Below are 20504 nucleotides of genomic sequence, written 5' to 3'. Positions count from 1 at the left end.
AGAAAGCACTGCTGAGAGTCAACAATGCCAAACCTGTGCAATCTAGACAAAGTGTTGAGTCTTCCATGACATATGAGCCACTGGTGGTGGGCATATCGAGCAAAACGAAAGTGATGCCATACTGCTTTAGACCACGGCACAAGATCACCCCTGTTTCTGATAGAATTCCAAATATGCCAAGTCTTAATCTTGATTGCATCGAAGCCATCCCAAAGCATAGAATCTGTCCTATTAGGAGCAATGTCTGGGTAGTCGAAAGTCTAGATCCAATGAACAAGCAAAGGATCCAAGTGGTGATGCTTGAAATTTGGCCTCGGGAGCCTCCAAGCATCCAAGTGAATAACATTACTCAGCATAGCACTATGATGCAATCCACACTGAGAGAGGATAGTAGAGGTATAAGAGTCAGCTAGGCAAACGCCCCCACCAGGGATCAAACCATAAAGAAATATCATTTCCCGAGCCAATAGAATAGGTGATAAACTAGAGAGCAACCCTTTGTAATTTCAAAACTTTCCTCCAAATCCAGGAGCAATCTGTTGGGATTTTCAAGGTCCAAAAGGATTTGTTCTTCAACACTGTCGCATTCACCCACCTAGCCTAAGGAGAGCTGGATTTAGTTAGCACTTTGATCAGGTGATGGATGATTTGAGCACGGTTCCAATCAATCATGTTTTTGAGGTCCAAGCCCCCTTGTTCCCTAGGGAGACAAATAGAAGTCCAAGCAACCTTTGCACCACCTTTATGGTTAATGTTACCTTTCCATAAGAATCTGGTAAGCATAGATTGGATGGTATGATGGATGGAGGCAGGCAAGAGGAAATGATTACCCCAGAAGGCTTCAATGGCATGCACAACCGACCTGATAAGCATTACTCTACCTGTAAGCGATAGCAAAAGAGTGGCCCAAGAGTTCAATCTAGAAGTAATTCGATCAATGAGAGGCATGCAATCATTAACACAAATCTGGGAGGAAATTAGAGGCACCCCAAGAAATCTAACAGGAAAAGTACCTCTAGGGATAGATAAAGTGTCAAACCAGGTAGAGAAACCATCATCACAATTACACAAGAACCCGGTACTTTTTGAAATACTTGGAGCCAACCCACTCCAACCTGAGAAAGTATTAATCGAATTCAAAATGTGTTGAACAGATTGCTTCGAACCATGGGAGAAACATAGAACATAATCAGAAAAGAAGAGATGGTTGATTTTGAGCTCCTTGCAACGCCAGTGATATTTGAAGTCCGCAGGAGTATTGTTGAGAATGCAAGATAAAATGTCATGCACAATGCGAAGATATAAGGAAACATAGGGTCTCCCTGGCGAAGGCCCGTGGTACCCTTAAAGTAACCATGAACAATCCCATTTAGCTTAATGGAGAACCTTGTAGAACAAATGCAAGCCTTTATCCAACCAATCATAACCCCAGGAAACCTCATTCTTTCCAAAACAGCTATGATAAAGTTCCAATGGATGGAATCGAACGCCTTATACAAGTCAATCATTAGAGCACACTTAGGCACTCCAGTTTCTCTCTCGTACCCCCTAAACAGCTCCTGGGCAAGAAGAATATTATCAGATATAGATCAACCCGGAATGAAGGCGGATTGAGAAATATCCACTAAGGCATGCATGATTTTCTTGAGCCTTGAGGACAAAATCTTTGAAATACATTTGTAAAGAACTGAACATAAAGATATAGGCTTGAAGTCTTGCATTCTAGTTGGAGCCACCACTTTAGGAATTAGAGTAATAAAGGTTGAATTTACCCCCGAGGGCATCAAACCATGGTCAAAGAAATATCGAACTGCAGCACAAAAACTCGCACCAGTGATGTGCCAAGTAGCAAGGAAGAACTCTGCATTAACCCCATCAGGACCAGGGGCCTTGTTCTTCTTCATAGTCTTAATAGTGTCAAAGTTGATGGTATCAGTCACTGAAGCCACCAGGAGCCGGGATTGAGCATCGCTAATTTCTTTGCAGTTAACTGAAGAGAGATCAATGCTATCAGAATTAGCCGGAGCTCCCAAAAGTTGAGTGAAGTATTGCACTGCCACAGAAGCACAGGGTTCTTGGCCATAGACCAAGTTGCCATCAGTATTTTGAAGAGATAAAATTTTACCTCGATTCCAGTTAACCTTACATTTCCGATGGAAGAAAGAGTTGTTGTTGTCACCAAGTTATAACCACTTGACCCTAGCCTTTTGCTTCAAGAGAGATTCCTCTTGGGCAAAGGCCAAATTAAGATTGGAAATTAAATTCTTTTCTTCATTAAGTTTATCACTATCAACAGAGGAGCTGAAGGAAGCTTGCAAGTGTTCCAGATTTACACGAGCAGTATGCACATTGCTATGGATGTTGCCATGATCCTTATTAAATTTACGAAGCAATAACTTAGTGTGTTTGAGTCTTGCACTAAATTGAGCAACAGGAGAACCAGTACAGTGTATAGACCAAGCAGTGGAAACCAAGTCCAAAAAACCAGGAATCTCAATCATGAAGTTAAAAAATTGAAAAGGTTTACCAATTTTTGAAGCTGTATTGGTTCCTCGAAGAGTAAAGGGTTATGATCCATGATGCCACGATGCTTGACAAAGACATTACCCTCAGTGTAGATATTAAACCAAGCTGAATTAGCAACCATTCGATCAAGCCGTTTATAAACCGGATCATGAGATCTTTTGTTAAACCAAGTGAAAATGTCACCAATCGTGCGCATAGGCTCTAAGCCACTATTAAACAGGCAGTCCTTAAAACTCTGCATTGCAGGAGTCCAATGCTCCCTGCCTCCAAGCACTTCATTCAGACTAGTAATGCAATTAAAATCACCAAGAAACGCCCAAGGAGTGGGACTATTAGAAGTAGACAGAATGTAATCCCACAGAGGCACCCGATCAATTGCATCATTAAAGGCATAAACAAAAGTAACAATGATATTCAAGTTTTTTTCAATTAGCCTACCATTACAAGTAATAAACTGAGAAGATTGAGAATGCAGACAAATCTCCCAAACATTAGGGTTCCACCCCACCCAAATTCTGCCATTGTAGTGGTAGTCGTAGTTGAACAGCCATCGCCAATTCTTGTTGATTTTCTTCGAAATACCCAAAGCATTAGTAACTTTAACTTTTGTTTCTAGAACTCCCATAAAATCGATATTTTGATTAAACTATTATATTATCTTCTCATAATTCATGTAACCAAAGTGCTGAGACCAAGACTGTATTTACAAAAAGCCTGGTTTTGATAATTATCCTAAAATCGGTACCGAATTAGACCAGTTTTGTTAATACTTAATGATTAAGTATTTTATTTTTTTTTATATTCGATATGATCCAACGAGGTACCAATATTCCAAAAATATAAATATGCAATATGGTATTTTATTTTGTACAGATTAACACAATTATACAGTAAAATTTTATAACTATCCAGAGAAACGAACCGTGTTCTTCGTGTTCTTTACAATCGAACGAGTATTTGAAGACGTTACTGGAATCCGATGGAGGCATATGTGTGACGACTGAGAATTATGCGATGTAATTAAGTCAATAAAGTATGTGATATGTGATGTGATTATAATTATGTGATTAAGTGCTGATTAATTGTCTTTTCTGTATATTAGAATATAGGAGCGTGGGTATAAACGTTCCAATTTAAAGAGTCATCTTAGAAGTTAAGTTGTGGTGTCGGGCCGTCACGAAGAACGGAACCTGTCCTAATAAGGAATTAAAGAATGTAAAATACGAATTATGTGTGGTTGAATGAAATGAATGAGTAAATAAAGTATTCCGTCCTAAGTGACGTGTCAATTGATAATGAGAATGAGAAGCGTAATCGAAACGCTGAGCGTCGGGCCGTCAGGTTGAACGTGACCCGATACGCGTAAAAGAGGATAAGGATTAAAGAGGGATAAATTCTATGATCAGAATTGAGTCGTTATGTGATTATATATATGAGATTGTTGTATGTGTGCATGGTTATGTGATCTGTGAAAATTTTGTTAATTTTAAAGGAATTACGTGATTTAAATAAAGGTTTAATTAACCTTCGTGCATTTTTATAAAATCATTCGAGAAAGATAAAAACATGAGATTTGTTCTGTGATCTTTGTAGTGGTCCTAGAGACTTTTTAAAAATGATATGTGAATTTGATTGTTGATATTTGCATTTTTAAATTGATTTTATGTGGAAAATGATATAATTAAGGCATGATTGCGAAATTCATATAAAATCAACCGTTAGCTCAAAATCTTATTGTGAGTAATGGTTAAAAAACTAATTTCGAGGCGTACGTATTAAAAATGTCATTTTCAATAATTCTCGACTTCCTGAGAGAGATATATTTTATATTTAATCCTTGTTTTATTTTAGTAAAAAGATGGGATAAGTAAGAGTGAAAAAGGAATTAGAAGATTACCAAATTGCCCTTGTTTTTTAGTGATATATAAACTCATTCCCTTTCTTTTTTTTCTTCTTGCTCCCGTGCTTTCACTTTCTCTCTTATCTCTTTTCTCTCATTCTCTCACTCGAACACTCTATCTCTCTCTCGGCTTTCTTCAATCTCTCTCGGTATACCTCTCTTTTCCTTGATCAAACTCACCAATCATCCCTAAATCTTCTCGATAAACACTTATGTGTAGGTAGAAGTGTGTGCATGTGTGTATACCCATTTGCATGTCGATGTGTGTGTGTTGTGTGTGCTCGGTGTGTGTGATCACCCGAGAACCACATGGTTCTTGCTATTGTTGTTGATGTCATCTTGTTTAAGCTTGATTCATTGAAAACAAATGATAGAGAAGATGTGCATGTTAGTTATTCTGCGTAATTGATGGAAATCGGGGGTTTCGTGGTTGGACACCCTCGAATGAGGGCACCACCGTGAAGCCACCGCCACCGGTGATGAACTCCGGTGAACCGGTGGTGAGTTATGATGTGTAAACTGAACTCTAGACAATATACACTTGAATTTTTGTGTTTGCATGTGGTGTTTTCTATAAAGCCGAATGGGTTATTGTTTTTAAAAAGTGATCAAGTTGATTTTTGACAATGAAATTGGTGGTAGATAGTTGTTAATAGAAAGTATAGAATAATTACAATTGATTTGTGATTTATAAACTTGAGATGATGCATGCATGTTGTGATTTAGGTGAAATTCGAATTCTTGGATTGTGTTAAGAGATTTAGTTGGTTTAATCGATAAAAATGAGTGTTTGATATAATGAAGAAATGAATTTGAAGTTGCATGCGAGCATGTATGTATGTTTTGGTTCGAATGGTTGTTGATAAAGAAAAGGGCGTTAGTTTAAAAGTTGGATTATGCTAAGAATAAGGATGCATGGTGTAATTTTGAGAAATTTGATTGTATATATATGATTATGGATCGAATTTTTATGATTAAACGAAAGGAGAATGTTTCTTTAATGGTTTTTGAATGAGCTATGTGTTTATGTGAACTAAAGTAAGTATTTGGCTGATTTTGTGTGTTAAGGTCGAATAGACCATAGGAATTAAAAGTCAAAAACTTGGTTTTGATGATCAGAAAGATGATTGAAGGTGTATAAGTGAATATCTATGAATTTGTTTGCTTGATTGTAGTATGTGGTTCGAATTAAGGAACAAAAGAAAAAGGGAACTAAGTTGATTGATTTTAAAAGATATAAGTGATAGTTATGGACGTAAATGTTTGGTTGTGAATAAATCATGTACTCGTAAGGGTTATAATAGTGTGGTTTGAGAAATAGCTAAGAATAAGCAAGTGTGATTCGATTATTAAGTATATAAGGATATAAAAGTTACGAAAAAGAGATATGCTATGTGCTATATGCTTATATGTATAAGCTATATTCATACGCTCGAGTCAAGGATATAATTGAGTTATCGTATAGAGTGATCGTTCCGGGAACGAGAGTTGAGAATCTAATTAAGGTTTTGGTTTTATTTTAGATTCGGAGCGTGAGGGCATTCGGGCTAGGAAAGGAAAGGATTTACTAGGTGGCAGTAGTTCAACCTTCATGAAAGCAAATTCAGGCAAGTAACTCTGATTACTTGTGTAAATGGTTATAAAGAGAATGTTGTTCATACCATGTAGAGTATTGAACTGTTTAAGTATGAAACCCTTGTTTTATGAAACCCTGGTATTGATTTGAAGTGCCCTGGTTCTTGATGATCTGTTATTGAAAAGCTTATTGATTTCACCCTTTGATATTCTGTCCTTTCTGCTCAAGTTATCTCTTAAGCCATGAATCATATTGAACCTTTTGATTATCCTTGTTAACCCTGTTTAATGATACCCTGTTTCTCTTGATCACCCTATTGATCCCTAAACCAATGTTGATCCTTCTAATTTAGTGCTTTGTTATCCCTGATACAGAATTCTTATGAATTGTTCCTTGCGTATCTTTGAATCACTCCCTGAACTTTGTTTCCTTAAAATCTGAATTAAGAATGAGTTTCGACTTGAAAGAGTCCGAATGATTTCAAATGCTTGGTAATGATAAAATGGATTTTTGAAAACCTACTTGTTTTTCCAACTCAAGGTTTTCCAAATGAGTTCCTGATGGATTGGATTGGGACGTAAGAGGCTAGTGGGACTAGTCCAGTCATGGTAAGAGGCTAGCGGGGCTAGTCCAACTTAAGGCTGAAATTATGCCGATTGGTACCTTAATGACCGGATGGAGGTCGGTACGGGCTGATCACCCGTACATAATGAGATGGAAAGAAAAGTAATCCAATCAAGGGTTCTAATTGATTATTTAAAAGGGAACTGAAACTTTTGTTCAGTAAATTGATTTTTGAAAATGAAAATGGTTTATATTGCTTTGGAAAGAGTTGATTATGTTATTGTGGAGCTTAAAGCTCGAGAACCCTGATTCTTGAAATTGTTGATCATATGATTGATTCTATATCTTGAAATGATGTTGCTTTCCTCTATTGAAAGATCTATTCTGATCCTTTAATGATTTGTGATGAATGTCGGCTTTCGTCCTGCTTTGAGCCTTGTTCCTTGAAAGCCCCATACTATTCTTCAGAAACCTTTCCTTAACCCAAAAGATGGAAATCTGCCACCTAGATCAAATAAAGTAGAATGCCCTAAGTTTGGTAAAGCATATTGTGATTTGATATTGTAGAACTGCTGTATAGTTACTTGCTGAGTTTTATACTCATTTGTTTTATTTTAATCTAACAATGGCAGTTAAGCAAGAAGATGGCCAGGCTTAGGCACACTGCTCGTAAGAGCGTACCTGGTGGTCCCTACCGTGTTGAGGGCTTCCGGTTGCCAGAGCAGGTAGTGGTAATCACGAGTGAGCTCGCACCTAGAAAGAAGTGTATAAAGATACAATGGGTTATCTGTCGGTTTCCAGCCGGAATCGATATTGGTTATTTAATAATATTTTGGGTTTGTAAGTTATATTTTATGATTGGTAGTTGTAATCTTGTCTCATACTTTATCCTGTTGATCCTGTTAGTAGTTAATCGGGGTTTATGCATATTTAATTATTAGATTAGAGGTGTGTGAGTCCTCATTTCCTAACCCCGAGATTGAGGTCGTCACAATATGAATAGTCAAATCGAAGCTCTCGACGAGACGGTCGTATCCGTATCATAATTAACATATAAGGTCGTATATTTATCAATTTCGTATTGTCATATTTTTATTTATTTAAATTTAAATTCGGTAAATGATTTTGAGGAATTTAAATTTAAAATAATTCAAAATTGTAATTTAAATTCTAAAATCCATTATTAATTCAAAATTAATTTGGTTAATTATTTTTAAATAATTAACTGAATTATTTAATTCCGAAAAATTATTTTCTTTAATATTTTGAAAAATTCAAAATTTGATTTAATTATTTATAATTTATTTTAGTTAATTATTTATGGATTTAATTAATTGATTAATTCATTTAATTATTTAATTAAATCTTTAAATGATTAAATAAAATGTAATTATTTATAATTAAGTCAAATAATGATTTAAAAATCATTTTGAGCTTTTAAAAATTTTATAAAGGTATTTAAAATTCAATTAATATTATTATTAATTGAATTATTCTTATTCTATTCATAAAAAATGGACTACTCATCCGTTTAATACGAAACGAACGCGTCCAGGCTCAGAAAATTATTCTGCTTCTATTTAAAATACTTTCGAGACATAAAATCTTTCGTTTCGAAAGGTCGCTTGATTTTGTAAACCATTCTAAGTCACATACTATCAAAAGTTTGTATTTCGACTCAATTTCAGTTCAAAACATACCGAGTTGAATGTTGTGGTAAACCGAGTCATATGTTATATGAATTATGTGATATATGGAATAAGTGTTTACATGTTATATGAATTATGTGCTGATAAAAGAGTCAGAAAACTGGTTTAATCGTATCTTCTGACCTGTAATACAGATTTAGACGAAACGAAAAGTGATTAGAAGTTTATATTGTTTATTTTAATATTTTGTAATAAAATGATTGAGACGAAAATATGAGTACATGTCAGTGGATATGCATAATGTGATTATATGTGGGATATGCCTATGTATTTATTGTTTGACTGTTTTGGTCATGACTTTCAATCCGTAAATCAGATTTGGGTAAAATGAAGGGTAGATAAAAGCTTATGACGTCTATGTGACGATTAGAATAATATGAGATTGAGTATTGATAGATATTTGTGATTCCTAGCAGAGTAAATGAGACATAGAAAAAGATAGCAGGTGATCAGCAAATAGTACTGAAGCGTAGAAAAAGAAAGCAAGTGATCAATGAGTAGAACGAGGCATCGAAAAAGAAGACAAGTAGTTGTTGAGTAGAACCGTTAGATGAGTGCAAGTGAAGTTGGAAATTATTTATGATAAGGCAAGTGTTCTTAAATCTTCTTGAGATATTTTGCAAGTATACCATGATGTTCATGTTTTATATTGCAAATGCTTTAAATATACATTAGTTATACCCAATGTTAGCATGTGATAGTTGAGTTGTTTAACCCTAGACTATGATCATATCATTTGATATTTGAGCTGTAAGCCTTAATCATTGTGAACCATTGATTGTCAAATGCCCAGATACTAAACAACACAAATACGATACTACCCAACAAATAATACACCATATACTAAACACTAAAACATAATTGCTCGAATATATAGAAACTTATATACCCTACAATACCTTGTAACTTCAAAGATCTACATCTTATATAACCATTGAACCATTGTTCATCTAATACCTGATTCTTTTACAGGCTTGAAGCCATTCTTCATATATACCTTGATATACCCTGGTGATACTCATGAATTGTGTTATGCTTTGAAACAAATGTCTTATTAATATTAATGATGATTCTGTTTTATTGAATTACAATGTTTATCATATTGAATTGTTTTATAATTGGATAATTTTTTTTATGTGGACCAGATTCGTGGTCAGGCCAGATTCGTGATCGTATTAGGCCAATGTGTGCCTTGGATCCGGTTTATAGAGCAGAGCTGTGTCCCTTGCTCGGGGTTGTGCGTGACTGATCAGAGCCTAACCTTGGTTTTAAAATTTAAAATGAATATCCAATTCTAATGATTGTTTGACAAGAAACTTGATTCATCTGAATCATTTCAATTGATCATTATTTAAACTCAGTTATTTCTATTATGACTTGCTGAGCTAGTTAGCTCACTATTGCAAATCTGTTTATGTTATTCTAAAGTTAAAAAGGAAATTGTTGGTAGCGAGGATTCCCAATCCGGTGTACGAGTTAGGATTCCAGGTTGAGTTGGATTGAGCTAGCAGGAGCTTATGTTGTAGTTCTGAGTTATGCAAGTTTGTAAGAATAATTTCATTATCAGTTGTAAGTTAAACTAGTTGGGATTTGGTACGGTATAATAAAAGTTAAGGTTGTGGCATGTTTTCATACTTTAACCTGTTGTGATTCATGGTTGTGTAAAGAAGGGCCAGAGCATATAATATTTTATATACAAGTTTATATAGTGTGTGTGTGTGTGTGTTGTGAACCCCAAATTTATGACCCGGGTTTGGAGGGCGTCACATTTGATCCCTATAACTAATATGCATAGATTTAAGAAACAATCTTAATTCAGAGATATCATCAGTATCAAAAGCAAGGAGGTTTGAGGTACCTATAATTCAGAAGTGTTATGCTCAGTGTCATCATTTTCCATGAGAGCATAGTTGACTTCATCATCTGATTCTGATGTATCATCCCAGTTCTTTTTCTTGGTGATCAAGGCTTATTTCTTCGCAGCTCTAGGCTTTATGTAGTCAGCTGCAAATTGTCCAACTCCATCACAGTTATAGCACATTTCCTTTGACTTGTCAAATTTTCCAGACTTTGATTCCTTTCAATTAGTATTTCTTCTGTCATTCCTCTTATCAGAGTTTGAGGAACTAGAACCCTTTCTGGAAAACCTTTTCCCTTTCTTGAAGTTCTTGTAGGCCATCTTCTTGAAGCTTTTATTCAAAAGAGCTACCATCTGCTCAATATCTTCATCATGATCAATTTCAGTATCTGATTCATTATCAGAGTTTGAGTCATCATCATAGTTTGATGACTCAGTATCAGACTTTGCAATCATAGCCTTTCCTTTGGAGTGGCCTTTTTTTCTGGCTTTCTCCTTTGGCTTCTCTTCAACTTTAAGAGCAACATGTCTTGCTCTTGGTCCTTTCCTCTTGTTTCCTTGCTCCATCTCTAGTTCACGAGTCTTCAACTTGCCATAGATCTCATCTAAAGATACATCATCCAATTTATAATTATCCCTGATTAATGTGACTTTTAAGTCCCACTTTTCTGGGAGTGCAAGAAGGAACTTTAAGTTATATTCTTCAAGATCATATTCTTTATCAACCAGAGACATGTCATTGATTAGCTTTTGAAACCTGTCATAGATTTCAGAAAAGGACTCATCAGATCTTGAGTCAAAGTGTTCATACTCCTGAATGAGTAATGTCCTTCTATTCTTCTTGATAGTAGTATTTCCTTGACACTTAACTTCCAAGGTGTCCCAAATTTCTTTGGCAATTTTACATCCAATTACTCTGTTAGACATAACACTGTCAAGACTGCTATGAAGAATATGTTTTACTTTTGCATCCTTCATAAAAGATGAAATATCCTAAGGAGAGTAGCTTTTCTTATCTTTATCAACCATCTTTTCTTCTTGACCAGCAACAGCAACAACTAGCTTCATTGGCTTGTGTGGACCATCATAAATTCTACTCAGATTTGTTGCTTCCAGACACATAGCCATCTTTACTTTCCAGATTGGATACTCATGAATCTTCAAGATTGGAACTTTGATAGCCTCATATCTACTCATATTATAATTGATTGGCTGGTGGAGGAGGTGCGAGATTTGGTTGAGCTTCTTTGTTTGCCATTAAAGATTAATTTTTAGATCTTATCAACAGCAAGCTCTGATACCAATTGTTAAGTCCGTAATCAACTATAGGGGTGAATACATTTTATGCAAACAAATTGATAAAGCTCAACAGAATCAACAATTTTTATATTAAAAGATAAAAAATGATTACAAAAATACTCTCTCAAAGGATGAATAATTATCCTTGAGAGCTGCTAGGCTATATGAAAGATATTATAATTCGTAACTCATATAGAGGAAACCTAATATGTGCTTATATAGTGCACAGTTACACAATCAATAAGGAATCCTATTTTACTACAATAAGGAAACCTAATGCATATCCATGTATGATTGTTTCTGAAATAAAGTCCTTCACCGCCTTGAATTCTGCAATCCTTTTCCTTCTCGAATATCTACTGAAGTGATTAAATCCTGATGACATCAAATGCTGATCATCAAGTACTGATAGACAAGTACTGATGACGTTAACTTCAGTAAATACTGATATTAAGTCCTAATAATAAACTCTGATAGTTTATATCCTGATATCATCAATTATATCTAACAGAACATGCAAGCAACCAAATAACGAAACAATTACATAGGCAAAACAAGATATAATCATATACAGAATTGATAAAATAAAGGAAAGATCGTTTATCTCTAACAAGAGCTTTATCAAACTCTGAAAGAATAAACAACAGCTGAGTGGCCTAGCCCTAGAAAAGACTAGACTGTTCTTGAAGTGACTATTGCCCCACTTACGCGGTGTTGGGTTGCAACAATATTACTTTCAGGATAAAACAATATATAGAACTTTGTTAACAGATACGTAGTACTCAACAACGACCTGCACCCCAGGTCGACCAGAAAACCTATGCATAAATTATGTATGTATATATGAGAAAAAAAGATAAAAAGAAGCTAGGGTTTTTACAAAACAAGCATGTGTTTTTTGTTTTCTTTCTCAAACGTTAAGTAGTTTTGCATATAACACAAAACTAAAATATAACTGAAGATATCTTATTAATTAAAATAAATATTCTGAGTTAAATTGCATGTAATATAATATCTGCAGAATCATAAATGAAACAACACATATTAGACTACTTTGACAGGCATATCATCATTTATTCAGTCATACCAGAGTTTGTTAAACTATATTTTAATTAAAAAAATAGTAAAATTTGTTTCCCAGGTCGCCCCGCGTACGCAAGATGCTGAGACATTCGCCCAAATCTCCCTTCGACCCAACTCGAGTCGAGTCATGTTGTGGTGTGTATGTGTGCGTGAGGCCTTTAATAACACTATGTAAACCCACATGCCTTAGTAGTTGTATACCACTCCTTCACATGGTACTATAAAAAGCACACAACCTCTCTTTACAATACCAGTGTAGAATAAACTCACACAACCCATTTCAAACTACTAACCTCACCTCAATTCCTATAAATTATACTAAGAAAATGACTTAAATCCAAATATGAAAGTTTAAGTCCTTATAGTAAAGAACAACGTCTAATAATTAGTTTCTGTTAATTACCTCAAGAACACATCTAAAATATGTCTTGAACTTACCAATTTTTAACAATAAGTGGATGAGTTTTCTTTTCCCTAAAATTTTTAAGGGATGGGGAGTTTATTTGAATCTTGAACCTTTAATGTCTTTCAAATTTGTTGTGACGGCCTCAACCCCAGGGGTTAGGAGTTGACGTCACTAACAATATCAAATTACAAATATAATACAATCAACTCACTTTTATTTCAATAAACAATCCCTTCACAAGATCTTTTCCAGGTTCAAGTATAATTTAGGTTACACACTTTAATACAAACCAACTTATTTAAAACAACCTTACACATCGAACTTCATATAGCAACTCACAGACCACACCTGGTCCGACACCAAAAACTTGGAGGAGCTCAACACAAGAGGAACTGGAAACTGGCCCTTCCTATGACGGCAGAATCTCCTAGGCATCTGCAATATGAGAATATACAAAATATTTTACAAGGGTGAGCGATCAATCGCTCAACAGTACCATTATATGAATAATAATAAAAAACAGTTTATGATAAACGATTATAGGAACATAACTCATAACTCGTTTATAAAAACAAGTAAACAGGTAAAACTGGATATCAATAACTAGCATGCTCTATAAAACATCTCATTAATTGTGTTGTGTGAATACCAGAGTTCAATTTTAGTATGTTATTTTTATTTCCAAATCTTCCGTTCCATTACCAGAATAATAAAACCATTCGTCCCATTACGGGGACCCAAAACATTTGTTCCTTTACGGGAACCACAAAATTATCTCGCTCAGATATGTATGTAATGGATGATCTCTAACAAGACAGCTGATCAGGCTATCTCCATAGGACGGCTCCATCTTCCATCCCATGAAACTTGTTCCGGAACTCAGAGACTAGCTAGGTCCCTATCACGCTGGACTAAGTGGTTAAAATAGGGTGTGCAACCACTTCGCCTCTTAAGCTATCTTTATGGCCGTTACGGGCCCTTGCGCACGTTCATCCAATTATTCGATCTATTTATCCTGTTAGGTCACACAACACTATAGAAGGGGGTTGAATATAGTGTTTATACAATCAAATCGATTTAGAACACAAGTATGTAACAGGAATCAAGTTTATTCAATATAATAAGCTCTGTTACAAAGTAGGTTAAACTACTCTCTCAGTGATGAACAATATCACTAAGAGCTACTAGGTTATAATGAATAATGTTCTCGTGAATTATAACACATCTAGTGTAAACCATAAGCTGTGTTTATATAGTACACAGTTACAAGATATCTTCTAATTGATATGGAATATATTCTGTCTCCTAAAATATATCAATTAGATATTATCTTCTACAAGTCTTCTAGTCTTCTAGTCTTCTAACTCTCCATGCATATCTTCCTTTGTTTTAGTCCAGATCATCTCCTGTAAATCAGCTGCATTCCTTATCTGAAGTACCCACACTTAAGTCCTGATATAAATCCTAATGGCCTTAAGTTCTGATATAAGTTCTGACTTCAGTAAGTTCTGATTTCTAGTAAGTCCTGATAAGTCCTGATATTAAGTTCTGAAACTAAACACAACGGATTAGACATGACATCACAAATATATCTAACATATCCAGTTTTTAAACCACTTACCTATCTCTTTTCAAAGTAATTCTATCACATCACACATTTAAAAAACCCTTTTCAAATTTTATTCACAATTTAGAGATAGGCATTTTCAGAAGTTACTTTTCCCCCAAAACACAAGTTAACAAATCATTTTGAAATACAGGGGATACGTAACTTAAAACATTCTGTACCAGTACGTAATTTAAATCAACAGTTATTCATATATTACTGAACCATAAAGATATGGTCAGGGGTACTTGCCTTAATGCGCTTTAACAACTATTACTGGCTAGCTCTGCACCAACCGGGATGCTCGGGATTTCAATTGGAACCTACAGAACCGAAATACCCTAAATTAGACGTCTGAGTATGCTTGACATATCCTCGCTAACAATCTACCCGTACGTTAACAAACCCGACTCGTAACATACATATTATTGTAATACACATATCAGCTAGGGTTCACGTTCTCGAAAGTCGGTTAGGTGTTCGTTTTCAGAAAATATGTATACTCGTCATTTTACGAAATTAGGGTTATTGGTTTTGGCATAATATTTCAACACGACATATAAACAGATTTCATATAGAATATTTATATATATATATATATATATATATATATATATATATATATATATATACGCGCTCGACGTCCGGATAATTACTTGGTACACTCCCATATTTCTGTAATTGGATTTTCCGGAAATCGGGTATTATTTCCTTTATTTATCGGACTAACCCGTCGAAGCAATTCGACATCAAATCGACAACAACAATCACCACAATCCAATTTCACAAATCCCAACCACCGATTCAAACCAATTATTAATTATTAACTATTATTCGCATTTTATGTTTTATTTGTAGGATTCAGAAATATTCATCATAGTCCATCGTCGGCTCGCCGAGGCTCATCGCCGACGGCGGTAAAAGCCACGGGTTTCCGATTATCGGACATCCTTCACAAATTTTACCGATTAATTAATATAATTTCTGCACAAAATATTATTTTACGAAACATCAATCAATTATTATTTTCCTGTAAATAAAATAAATTAAAATTTTAATCAGAGTGTTCGAACCAAGGTAGCACAGACTCGCGTGTTAAACAAGCGTCACCATAACGAAAAATAGAAGGGAACACGGCCGGCACAGGCCGGAAAACACCACAACATACACACGCTTACACCCTGAACATACACACACGAAACGCTACACACACACCCATCAATTACACACACAATAACTAAAACAGGCCGAAAACTGACCAACACAACCGGATAAAACACAACACCACGGCGAATTAACCGCCACGAGCTACCATCCTCACCGAAAAATGGCGAGGGGTGGCGATAATAGGGAATAGCACAACAACGGTCACAATATCACAACGACTATACACATACACGCGTGTATAATCACGCCCTAAAACAGAAGAGCAACATCGATGCTTACCAAAATAGGGGGCAAGAAAGAGATGTAGGAGAGTGAGAAAAGAGAGAGGGAGAAGAAGAGACGAGAGAGAGAGAGACTGTAGGGAGAGACAAGCCGAGAGAGAGGGTGAGATTGAGAAGAGAGAGAGAGAAACAGCCGATGATGTTATGAGAAAGGAGAGAAAAGGAGATTAATTGATAAAAGTGTAATCCTTATCTGATTGCAATCCTGATTGGACACCAAAATTAATAATCTAACGAGTAGTTTACGAGTAGAATAACTCCAAAATTTACGAAAATAGTAATGTACGAGTCGTTATATTTGTCATCCATGGAAATGAAATATTTCTTCTTTTTCAGATTACAAGACAGTGTAAAACTTTTATCTTTGGCTTCCATTTTCAAACTGAGATCTCCATCAACCCATGTGCTTTGTCAAATTGAATATTTTTTCTATGTTAAGTCGTTATAAGTTGCTATTCGGTACTTTAACCATTGATAGTGTATTCATCTAGTCGTTGATGAGTTGATTGCTATAGTCATTGATAGACTTTAACCATTAATGGTCATTAATCGTTAATGTCTATTAGCCGTTGATGGTATTTTTCTCCTTAGACCTTGATGACTCACTTCACTTAGATAAAGTTATATGGCATTTCATATTTATAATTAACCACCATATTTTATTTATCCATTGAGTCAACATGACTTCAGAAAGATTATTCTCATCATTGACGAATATTGAGATCTAATAGAAAATATTACAAAGTTTAACAATTGATAAGATATTCTGTCAACGACTATCCAAAATGATAGTTAGCCGCTGACAACTACAAATACTTAATAAAAAAATATGTTATATATTTTGTTTATTATCAAAAATACATGTAATTCCTAACAATATGTTATATTGAACTAAACTGGTATTATATCCAGAAAAAGATATTGCCCCCAGAATTGGAACATATATTTATTGAACTAAAATGGTGTTACCTCCCAGAGAGGATATTGCCCCAAAAGTAACATGAATATTCATTAAACTTAATGTACATTACCTTTAGAAGATGATATAGCCTTTGAAGTGGCGCGTGCTTTGATTGATATTGCAGATAGAAGAGGGTATTACCCCTGAAGTAACACATGCTTCCGTATAAGTAAAAGTATTTGAAAATTAAGAGATCTCAATAAGTTATGAACATAACAGAAAATTTATTGGATCGTGGAAGTGCCAATGTTAATGTTGTATATGCTTTTTCTGTTGCATATGATATTATAATGAACTCCGATCCAGATCCATAAAATGTAGAATATCGTCGACAAATATATGAATGGCCCAAATGGAATGTTTCAATTTTGGAAGTATAGCATTACTTGCGCAAGAGAAATGTCTTTGGACATGTAACATCAGCTGGTGGGACCCTTTTGATAATATATAAGTATTTATTGAAAATGGAAAAATGAGATATAATGCCTTGTTAGGTAGCCAAGGTATTCTCTCACATGCATACAAATATGGGATTTAAGTCCTGGTTAGGTAGCCCATGCATTCTTACGAATGCATGAAACTGTGAGATATGAAACCTAGTTAGGTAGCCAATGTATTCTCTTAAATGTTTGAAACTGTGGATCTAAGTCGTGGTTAGGTCGCCCAAGTATTCTCTCAGATGCATGGAACTATGAAATGTAACGATTGTCTATGTAACTTAGGGATTCTTTGAAATGCATAACTATGAGATATAAGGCCTGACTAGCAGCTCAGGGATTATATCAAAGGCCTCGGTTTTGGTTACCAAGAAACATACTCTCAGTTATTTTATTTTAGCTTGGTCCAATGATATAATCTTTATAGCGAAATAAAAAATCTTTATTATTTTATTTTAGTCTGAACCTGCAAATTCAACTAACTATACATGTTTATTTTTATTTTTTATTTACGATTGGATCAATAGTATTATTTCGTTTAGCCCGACCTGGGTCAATATTATATATTAATTTGTTTAAACCAAAGTAGGGCTGCACATGGGTTAGGTTGGGCCAATTTGACCCTTTTAACGATCCAACCTAATTAGTAGAGGTTATAAAAGTGTCAACCCGTTAATTTTAAAAAAAATTAAAAACCCAACCCTACTAATCGTGTGACGAGTTGGGTTTGTTAGGGTTGAGTTGATGGGGTTGAAGGTTCATAGGTTTTAGCAAGATTCTTAATCCGGAGAAAGACCACAACAAATCTGGCCATTTACGATGGTTTTTTGAACATAAATCGTCGTAATTGAGCCATTTACGACGGAAAAAATTGTCATTTTTGGTCGAGTAGTAAGTTCATTTTTTCGTCACAAGATAAAATTGTGTCGCAAGTTAGGAAGTAGGGACCCACATACTCAATAAAATAATAAATCTACTTATGACGGAATATATTCTGTCATATGTTATGAACTTACGACGGAAAAAAAAATATTGTCGTAAGTTAGTTATTTATGACGGAGGAATCGTCGGATATTTTCTTGTGAGACCCATCTTTGATAAAATAAAACATAAATTTACGACGCAATTATACGTCGTAAATTAGTAACTTCCGACAGAAAAAGGGTGCGCATTTTTTTCCGTCATAAGTTGGCCGTCGTAATTGGCCTATTTTGTTGTAGTGAAAAAGGGCCATAACTATCTAGCACATAAATACCAGGTATTAGGTATTTATGTTAATTTAAAATCACCATACCTCTATACCTACATTAGTTGATGTACATCTCTAAGATATGTTTCAATACAAGACACTAAAGATTGTGCCATTGTTGTAAGCTTCCTAATCAATTTATTCGTAGTTAACATGAATGAACACAGACTTTCAAAGTATAGAGACTTTCAAAGTATAGAGACTTTCAAAGTATAGATTGTTCATTTGTTTATTAGAAGACCCCTCTCCGACTAGCTACAAGTTAAGGGAAAAATAAAAGACACATGACATTATATTATATCCTATATATCCTATATATAATTGGAGTAATGGTAAGTTTTGGTCGTCATTAATATTGTAATTAAAAGAAGAGATATAAACTTATACAACAACAAACACTACTCAAAATTAATTTTCACAATGTAAGATATTCTAGTAATTTTAATAGTAGTTAGCAATTGATAAAATTTAAATCTATTAACATTTCGACTCAATAATACAACCACAATTTACATAAAGCAAAAATAAATTCAAACAAAAAAATTGTAAAATAAGAAATTAAAGGTAAGATATTAAAATGTCGTAATAAGTTAAAATCTAAAATAAAACTAAATCACATTACAAATTTGTATATTAAAATATTATAATAAGTTAAAATTTAAAATAAAATTAAAACACATTACAAATTTGTCATTTCATATATATTTGAAGTAATTATATTTTTAAGTAATATTAAATTAAAATTTGATAGGGAATAAATAAATCCTGATTACGTAATTAAATATTACATTAATTACACATGATTTGGGCTACAAGGCCCGATAAAGAGATGTATGACATTCAGACCAAAAAGGTTAACACATTGATCAGGCCCGATGGACCAGATCAGGCCTGATGGACCAGATCAGGCCTGATGGACCAGATCAGGCCTGATGGAACAAAGAAGGCCCAAAACCCTGAATATTAATTAATTTCGTAATTAATTAATAAGGGAAAAATCAGCTATTAAGGAAAATCCCAATAAGGACATAAATCCTTGTAGATTAGCCTCCAAGGGACCTAGAAGGATAAGGAATCAGTTTCCTACCACTTAGGACTCCAAAGTCCATTCTAATTCTGAGACTTGACTACCAAGTCTCCTACACCAAGTCCAATTCAAGGATTCTCAAATCTATATAAGGGGCCTCACCCCACAAATCAGAACTACATTTTTTGACGTGATCCTTGGCAATCAACAAGGTACGTAGGCATCTTGTTAAGGCAGATTGAGTCACGAAATATAAGAGCAATCAAATCGAGCCTCGAAGCTCACATTCCTTAGTAATAAATACAGCAATTATATACCTAGTTTTTAATCCATAACATTTGGCGCCGTCTGTGGGACAGCACAACAACAACCATGGCGAGAACACGGAGAACAATTAGAGCCCTTGAAGGAGGAATACCAGCGGGGACAACCCAAGTGATTTCGTCAACTGTGGAGGTACCTCCTCATTCAACTTATGCAGCCACCCAAGGAGAAGCCCAGATAGGGGCAACTGAACCTCAGCCACAAGAGACGATTCCCTCGGCTACTCAAGGTACGAATCCCCAACTTCAAGAACTACATACACCTGTGACTTCTCGACCCATTGGGTATGAGTATTCAACTGTTGTGACTACTAACCCCCCATATAGGATGACCCTTTACCCCGAGGTTGGAGGAAGTGGACATGCTGGGCGAAGTAAAGCACGAGGGCGATCGCCCCCTATATACAAGGTTTGGCTCCTATCCTTAAGGATCAGGAATTTTCTGGTCCTTACACTGAGAGAGACTCTGAATCTTCAGATGATGAAGTGGCCCCAAGAAGGAGGCGTGCTGGTAAAAAGCCGATGCCTAATG

At 35.0% G+C, this 20504-nt stretch overlaps 1 protein-coding gene across 1 annotated transcript; it reads right to left on the bottom strand.

Moving 5' to 3' along the window:
• Positions 1-600: 600 nt before the first annotated feature.
• Positions 601-11261, bottom strand: LOC141690603 (uncharacterized). Its single transcript, XM_074495389.1, has 6 exons — positions 11160-11261; positions 10579-11105; positions 2528-2960; positions 1773-2141; positions 1343-1559; positions 601-1115 (listed from the first exon to the last, which is right to left on the bottom strand). Exons 1-6 carry the CDS (start codon positions 11259-11261, stop codon positions 601-603), a joined length of 2163 nt encoding a protein of 720 aa, XP_074351490.1.
• Positions 11262-20504: the final 9243 nt, after the last annotated feature.

This window comes from Apium graveolens, chromosome 10 (genome assembly GCF_009905375.1).
Source record: "Apium graveolens cultivar Ventura chromosome 10, ASM990537v1, whole genome shotgun sequence".
In the NCBI taxonomy this organism is placed as follows: domain Eukaryota; kingdom Viridiplantae; phylum Streptophyta; class Magnoliopsida; order Apiales; family Apiaceae; genus Apium; species Apium graveolens.
Note: the sequence above shows the minus strand (reverse complement) of the source record. Positions and strands in the feature narration are given on the sequence as shown.